We start from the raw sequence: 8,326 nt of genomic DNA, 5'->3' as shown, positions 1-8,326 counted from the left end.
GAACCAGTTCTCAGAATGAGTGAGCGGGAGACGTGATTTCAGTAGTAAGGGAGAGAAGAAGGGAAAATGACAACAAAGAGGAGAAGACAGACTGGTTATTCACCTCAGTAGAACCTAAAAAAACAAAATGTTGCGGCAATCGCTGGTCAAATTAGGCTCCTCAGGCATGCAGTAAAGTTCAGTGAAGTTTTTGTTTTTCCTGCTATGCCCTTGTGTTACTTAACTATCATCTTTTATACGGTTCTAGGCCCAGTATGATATAGGAGACTCAAAGAGGTGCCACTTTCCCGTTCTAATCATTCATTTTTAGTATGAGTTGTTAGTCTATACTTCCTCATACTGTTCCTGGAGCTAATGTGTTAGCGGTACCTGATATCCGTTGATGATTACTCAACAACTAACTAAAAGTCAGAGATAGTTTAATTCACAGATCGAAAGGCAAACAGCGCAGAAAGGGTGTTATAAATTCAACCAGAAATACCGTCTTAACCTTGAAATGAAATTCTTTTCCCTTTTTTTCTGCAGCGAACGAATGTCACCAGTTAAGGTGAGGAGAGACCATTTCGGTGGTTTTATTCGACCCGCTCATTGCTGTAATAAGACTTTCGACCTTTATTTCCGTTTCAAGTTTGTCGTGACCTATAGGTCTAGTTTTATTTCTGCTTTTTTTTTTTTTTTTTTTTTTTTTTTAAATATATGATTGCTCTTAAAGGTTACCAACCATAGACGTACGTAAACTCTTATGTTCTATAACTTAAGCACTCACACATCTACATATATGTATAACTAAACACACAGATGTATATATTCATCATAAATATTACGCTACAAATATCGTTTAGTAACGAAATTACTATAAACTAAGAATATCTTACACCGAAGGGGAACCTTTGGTGTGCGGTAATTCCAATGCATTTGTAGCTTAACATACACACATACACACACACACACACACACACACACACACACACACATATATATATATTATAATATATATATATATATATATATATATATATAAGTATATGTACACTGGTTCTATCCTTTCCTTTACTATAGACACAGTTCTTGTGACTTTTTTGTTATGTTTTAAAGAAAAGTTAACGCTTAAGTTTTGTTTATTTTTTTATGTCTTTTAATGTTACTGTCATTTATGATATTTTTAATGTATATGTTTTAATTTTACAGACCCATGATGCACAGGGTATAAGTGCGAAGCGTGTAATAAACCATGGATTTCATGATGCTTTTTTTATAGACCCTTCCGTTTACCGATATGTATCTACGTATATATATGTGTGCGTGTGTTTGTGTCAATAATCATCGCCTTCTGCCTCCCACCGCTCAATGACCATTATAGCCTATAGCCCAGCCTGATACGTGATCATCACGCTGACTGGAACCCCCGGATGAAAGTGCATCTGGCACCTCTTGTTCCTTTTAGTAAGTAAAAGAAGTAAGAAGATCAAGATGAAGGCTGCGGTCGAGGTCATTCTGAAGGTCGCAGGAGGAGGAAGAGTAGGAGGAGGAGGAGGAGGAGGAGGAGGAGGAAACGGTAGCAAATGAGGCACAGTGGGACGAGAATGGACCCAAAAGGTCATATGTACCCACCCACCTCTCTAGGCTCGCCCTATAAAAGTTAAGGCCCACCGATCTCAGGCATCAGTTCGACACTCGACGCCCTCCGACAACATGAAGTTCGTAAGTACCTGGGTCTTTAGTCTTGACATCGTAGGCGCTCTATGGGGGACTTCATGGAGCATCGCTATAGTAGTTTTACCTAGCATTTAAAAAATAGGGAAATATTGATTTTAGTAGCCACATCTTTTCATAGAATTATTCATAAACATCTTTAATCGTTTGAAAATGCTATCGCCAGTAAGTAACTGAGTGCAGTAAATATGAGTGGCACACATAATGCCTTAAGAAAAAATAGAGAAAATAGTTTGTTTTGTGGCTGACTTTAATGCATATTTGGCATTGTGAAATTTATATCCCTCTGGAAGACATATTCTATTTCTATGTCATTACAATGGAGCCTAAGCAACTGTATAAAAATATATTCGTAATTATTTCAGGTGATCATCGCTGCCCTGGCCACCGTGGCCCTTGCTGCCCCCCAATACAGCTACGATGCCCCTGCTGGCCGCTCCAGCGCCGATTCCTCCGAGGAAGTAGCTATCTTGAGGGACGAGAGAGTCCACGAAGACGACGGCAAATACAACTTCGACTTCGAATCCGAAAATGGCATCAGGTTCTCCGAGGCTGGATCTCCCGACGGAGATGAGGACGCCATCGTCAGTGCTGGACAATACTCGTGAGTTTCTCCAAGGTCTTTTTTAAATGACTTTGAACTAAAACATTGAATATAAAATCGATAATGATAGACTATTTGCTTTGAAATACAGTACAATTACATTTTGATATCCTTGCAGCTACACTGCTCCCGACGGTACCGAAGTCGTTGTGAAATACGTCGCCAACGAGAACGGCTTCCAGCCCCAGTCCGACCTTCTGCCAGTAGCCCCCGAATTCCCCCACCCAATTCCCCAGTTCGTGCTGGACCAGATCGCCTTCGCTGCTGAGGAAGACGCCCGCCGTGCCCGTGACGACTCTCGCGAGGCTCCTTCCAGGTCCTACGGCGCCCCCCAGTAATCTCCTTTGACCGTCGACATATGTCACCGAATCTCTGATCACGAACTCATATATTTATTCTATTTATATACCAAATAGAATTTTTATACAATATAATCCGTATATCATTTCTTTACCGTTTCCTTAATGTCTTCAGTACTTTTATTATTTTAATGAAAGTTTACTAGAAGTGTATTGAAGGTAGAATTTACTTGAAACCAGAAGTGACGATAGCTGATATTGTAAATATTTCTGCAGCTATGTTTGTCATTGAAATTCACTGGCCTTTTTATAATCACCAGCATTCCAAACACTATAGTTCTCCGTCTTAATGTGAAATAAATAGGTTTAAGAAAACGCTGTATTAAGTTAGTTAAGTGCAGTAATTTAAGACGGTGATTGTTATTATATGACAAAGGAAAACTGGAATGAAAGAAAGGATTTCATATATATATATATATATATATATATATATATATATATGTATATATATATATATATATATATATATATATATATATATATATATATATATATATATTAATATTGCAACAAATATTAATATTGCAATGTTACATACATACTTTTATTATATATATATATATATATATAATATATATATATATATATATATATATATATATATACATACATACATACATACATATATATGTGTATGTATGTACGTATGTATGTACGTATGTATGTATGTATAATTATTAGAAAATGAAAGGCAAAGATTTATATTATGTACTTTGTGTTTATACTGAAATATCTTGTGTCATTTTAATGATATTTCATGACTTGGTTTCTACAGCCTTGGAAAGAAGATTTCGTCTGGAAACCGTTGGAAAGAATGATGTTTGTGAATATAGGTTATGGCTAACCTGTTTTATCATCAATGAGACTATGAATGATAGTCCTGCTCACTATATATATATATATATATATATATATATATATATATATATATATATACATATATATATATATATATATATATATATATATATATATATATATATATATATATATATATATGTGTGTGTGTGTGTGTGTGTGTGTGTGTGTGTGTGTGTGAGAGAGAGAGAGAGAGAGAGAGAGAGAGAGAGAGAGAGTGCTGCTCACATCGGAAGTATATGCAAAAATCTACGAGGGGGTCTTAGTGCCAGCAGCGGGTGTTTGTGGTTCGAGGTTAGAGAGAGTAAAAAAAAAAAAGAACCGGAGATGTTTGAATGTTAAGAGAAAAACTTTAGTGAAGAAGAAAGCTATGAGGAGCAATTGCACAGCTGATATTATATTCATAAATGCATAGAGGGTGGTTAAGGTAGTGAATAGAAAGATGGGAGAGAATAAGATGATAAGAACGTATGATAAGACCTTAAATGCAGAGAAATAGGTTAGTCAGGAAAGTAGTCTCAGAATAAAAGATACAAATAGGGAAATGCTCTTTGAAGAGAACAGTCCTGGATCGACGGAGTGAGTATTTTGAAGACTTATTGAAAACAGAGGATAGAATTGAGGCTGAGGCAAATGAAAAATGTGTGGAAATGATCAATGTCAATCTTAAAATGCAAGAGATTAAAAGAGATGATTAAGCACAGTGGTGAAAGAGTGATTGATCTGGGTGATAAAGGTACGTCTGCCAAGAGAATGGGTGAGAGGAAGACTTATTCCTTTGAGTAATGGAGAAGGTGACAGAGGGAGGCTATTTAGAATCATCAAGGAATAATGATGGTATTATTTCGAGTGAAAAGTATGAACGGGAAAAAATGATTGACAGGGGAAGAGGTCTGCTCGGAAACGATAATTTGAGGAGTTTGAATGCACAGAGAAAAAGATGTATATGTGATATACATGACCTAGGATGAATAGGTCAGGAATAGGTCAGAACTGGTGTTGCAAGAGGGAATTGTGGATGATGTATGGTATACAAAAGAACATTTTGAGCGTGATTGTGTTTTTTTTTATAATGAAAGGAAAGCATGCCAAAATAGGTGGAAATTGGACTGAAAACAGAATGTGTTTTGTACCCATTGGTGCTAAATATCTTCATGGACAGAGTGATGAGAGAAGTCAGAGAAAGGACATTAGATGGACGTGCAATGTTGTGTAATAAGGAAATAGATCGTGAATGAACCGTCGAATATATATATATATATATATATATATATATAATATATATATATGTATGTGTAGTATGTATATATATACACGCACACACACCCACACACACACACACACACACATATATATATATATATATATATATATATATATATTATATACATATATATATATATATATATATATATATATATATATTATATATATATATATATATATTATATATATAATTTTCTCCATGTGAAGCAGAATATCATAGAAAAGCTGAATTTTACAATACGAAAATCAAAGTTATTGCCATCATTAGAATTATTATGCTACTTATCCTTTTATGAGACGCAATCATTATGCATATACGTAATTGTTCACGTATGTATAAGCAGATTCTCTAAATACTCATACATGTTTAATAAAAAAAAAAATCTACGTTTTTTTCGTCGAATATATTACATAGACTTGTAATTCAGGTAAGTTTTCATCATCATAAAGAGCGAAATAATTTTGCTATGCGAACTGATATTGCAAGTTCGAAGGCAATTGAATATTGCCGTCATGTGAAATATAAGGTAAAATTTAACCTTGATAAAATCGTGCATATTTCAGAGCTAAGACCGAATTACTATGTGCCAAAGAATTTGCTCTAGATCTCTACTTGACGAAGTTTTTTGAGGATTCATTATTCTTTCTATTAGATAATGACAAGTTTTATTTTTCTTTTATTAAAAATAGACTATTCGAATTCAAAATCAATAAAATGAAGAGAGAGGAAATAATATGGGATATCAAAATGTGGAAAAATTAAAACGCAAATGTTTACAAAAAAAAAAAGACAAAAGAAGATTGGGCACAAAATCTTAACTTTTTTTCTTTTGATAAGGTTGACAGCGTCCAGCTTATTTATGGAGTGAGTGTCAACCCGAAAACCTGAGTAATATGCGTATTTCTCTGTCAAAGATGTTCGTGTAATAACTTGATGACGATAACGAAGAATATGCGTTTCTCTTCATCTAAAATAAAATGTTTTTGTTTACCTCTAAAGATCAGGAATGACTCATTGAGGGAACCATATAATACCAAGACTTTTTTGCGAGTATTGTCACACAACCTTCTGGAAATGATAAACCGTATGAAAATAACTGGTATTCTTGCTGCAATAACGACATTCGTAACTGACTTCCTAAAAAAAAAAAAAAAAAAAAAAAAGAAGGCATCTTGATACAGGAAGGACTAGTGGAAGACCTCCTTCATCGTTTACCTGACCGGATGTTTCGTGTGTGAAGATCAAGATGAAGGCTTATGGCGGAGGTTGTTACGAAGGCCACAGTAGAGTCACGGCGGGAGAAATGAACCTTCGGTGAGAGGCACTCCGACCACACCCCTCTCCTCCCCCTCCCCACCTCCCCCCACCAACCTCTATCCTCAGCTGCCCTATATAAAGGAGAGGTCCCGCGATTTCGGGCATCAGTTCGCTGCTCGACAATCTCCGACAACATGAAGTTTGTAAGTATCGGAAAACGGAAGCATGTCCTGTTCTTAGAGATGAATAGTTTAGGTCTCAACTTCGGACTACTTTCTGTTTGCTATGAAAATGTCAAGGTGATGATAGAAGGAAAGACGCAATTGCTTAGTGGTTTTTATGGGCATATAATTAAAAGGTGTTCTGACATTCAATATGAATAATTCAAAAATATTACCGTTAATTCAAAATTTTTGTTGTTGAAGTCTTTGTGATTACTCTCATTTTAGGGAATATTTAGGTCCGCATATAAGTTCTATATAAGAAAAAGAATGGAGAGTTCGTGTATCTGAATCTATGATAAATTTCAAGAATTGAATTCAAAGATGATTCTTCAACTCGACAATTCTGTAGCAATACAAAGAAATAAATAGTGAATTGTCTAATATAAAGAAAATAAGAGAAGTATTGCGCTCTGCATCTCCATATATTTTTGCTAGGGGAGCCAAATCCACATTCGTCCAGAGCTCTTTATTGTTTGTAAATTCTAACGAGAAATTTCAATACCAGGTGATCATCGCTGCCCTGGCCACCGTGGCCCTTGCTGCCCCTCAATACAGCTACGATGCCCCTGCTGGCCGCTCCAGTGCCGATTCCTCCGAGGAAGTAGCTATCTTGAGGGACGAGAGAGTCCACGAAGACGACGGCAAATACAACTTCGACTTCGAATCCGAAAATGGCATCAGGTTCTCCGAGGCTGGATCTCCCGACGGAGATGAGGACGCCATCGTCAGTGCTGGACAATACTCGTGAGTTTCTCCACGGTCTCTCTCAAACTTTCTTGAATTAAAAAGTTAAATATGGAGTCGATAATGATAGACTACTTGCTTTGAAATACAGTAAAATTACATTTTGTTATCCTTGCAGCTACACTGCTCCTGACGGTACCGAAGTCGTTGTGAAATACGTCGCCAACGAGAACGGCTTCCAGCCCCAGTCCGACCTTCTGCCAGTAGCCCCCGAATTCCCCCACCCAATTCCCCAGTTCGTGCTGGACCAGATCGCCTTCGCTGCTGAGGAAGACGCCCGCCGTGCCCATGATGACTCTCGCGAGGCTCCTTCCAGGTCCTACGGCGCCCCTCAGTAATCTCTTTTGATCTCTGACCCTTCGAAACTGTGATCACAAATTGCTCATGTATTTATTCTATTTATAAATGAAATAGAATCTACTATAAAATTCATTGTTTTCTTTGCCATGCAATTTGATATCAAGAATATTCATTCTGAAAAACCAACCATCATGTGGAGGAAATTGTAGGAAAAATTCATCACAGTACTTGGACAAAAAAAAAAAGTTCCCGAAAACTCACAAAGTTGCATGAATGCGAACTGGGCCATTGACATGAAATTCAAACTTCCAACGAATATGATGTTTATTTGAAAATAGTAACAGGAGGAGATAAGAAATATAGAAAGAGGGGATCAGTTATTAGAAAAAAAATAAATGAATAGATAAAAATATGAGTAAATTAATAAGATATAAAGAGAATTGTTTTTAAGGATAGTACTGCGTTGCATCCTTACTTGATTATTTGAGGTTCCAGTTGCAAAACTTCCTATGGGAGACAGAACTTCTGGAAAACTGGAGCCAAGAAGTCCAACAACAGGTCCGTTAACAGGTCATCTGTGCACTATGCATATCCCATTTTGGGTTACTTCAGCATAAAAGTTTTTTATAGTTCTTTGACGCTCGGGGAGAAATCATACAAACTACTTTGCTGTTGTTGTTGCTCTTGTTCTTGTTGGTGGTAAGGAGAGATCTATGGAAGAGGCTAAAAAGGTCAGAAAAAGGTGTTTCGTGTCAAGTTAAAGATACATGAATTTCAGGATTGGATATTCATGATTTATTTATTAGACTGAAAATATAAGAAAAATAAATAATGTGCAAATTATACAGTACACAAAAATTATGTTTAATAAAATATAACATATTTATTTTAATTTTCGTTGGTGAAACAGGCTCTATTTAACCATAGATTTTAGCACATTTTAATTTACGTTAAAAGTTAGGAATATAACAACTTATGCGTGAGGGAAATCTTGCACGCG

General features: G+C 36.1%; 2 protein-coding genes across 2 annotated transcripts; both read left to right on the top strand.

The window, feature by feature from the left end:
- Positions 1–1,607: 1,607 nt before the first annotated feature.
- Positions 1,608–2,751, top strand: LOC135207033 (cuticle protein AMP1A-like). The gene is made up of 3 exons (XM_064238662.1): positions 1,608–1,701; positions 2,079–2,317; positions 2,436–2,751. The coding sequence occupies exons 1-3, from the start codon at positions 1,693–1,695 to the stop codon at positions 2,653–2,655; spliced, it is 468 nt and encodes a 155-aa protein (XP_064094732.1). The 5' UTR covers positions 1,608–1,692; the 3' UTR covers positions 2,656–2,751.
- Positions 2,752–6,204: 3,453 nt separating this feature from the next.
- Positions 6,205–7,454, top strand: LOC135207030 (cuticle protein AMP1A-like). The gene is made up of 3 exons (XM_064238659.1): positions 6,205–6,261; positions 6,788–7,026; positions 7,145–7,454. The coding sequence occupies exons 1-3, from the start codon at positions 6,253–6,255 to the stop codon at positions 7,362–7,364; spliced, it is 468 nt and encodes a 155-aa protein (XP_064094729.1). The 5' UTR covers positions 6,205–6,252; the 3' UTR covers positions 7,365–7,454.
- The last annotated feature ends 872 nt before the right edge of the window (positions 7,455–8,326 follow it).

This window comes from Macrobrachium nipponense, chromosome 31 (genome assembly GCF_015104395.2).
Source record: "Macrobrachium nipponense isolate FS-2020 chromosome 31, ASM1510439v2, whole genome shotgun sequence".
Lineage (NCBI taxonomy): Eukaryota > Metazoa > Arthropoda > Malacostraca > Decapoda > Palaemonidae > Macrobrachium > Macrobrachium nipponense.
This window is presented reverse-complemented; position numbering and strand designations above follow the sequence as displayed.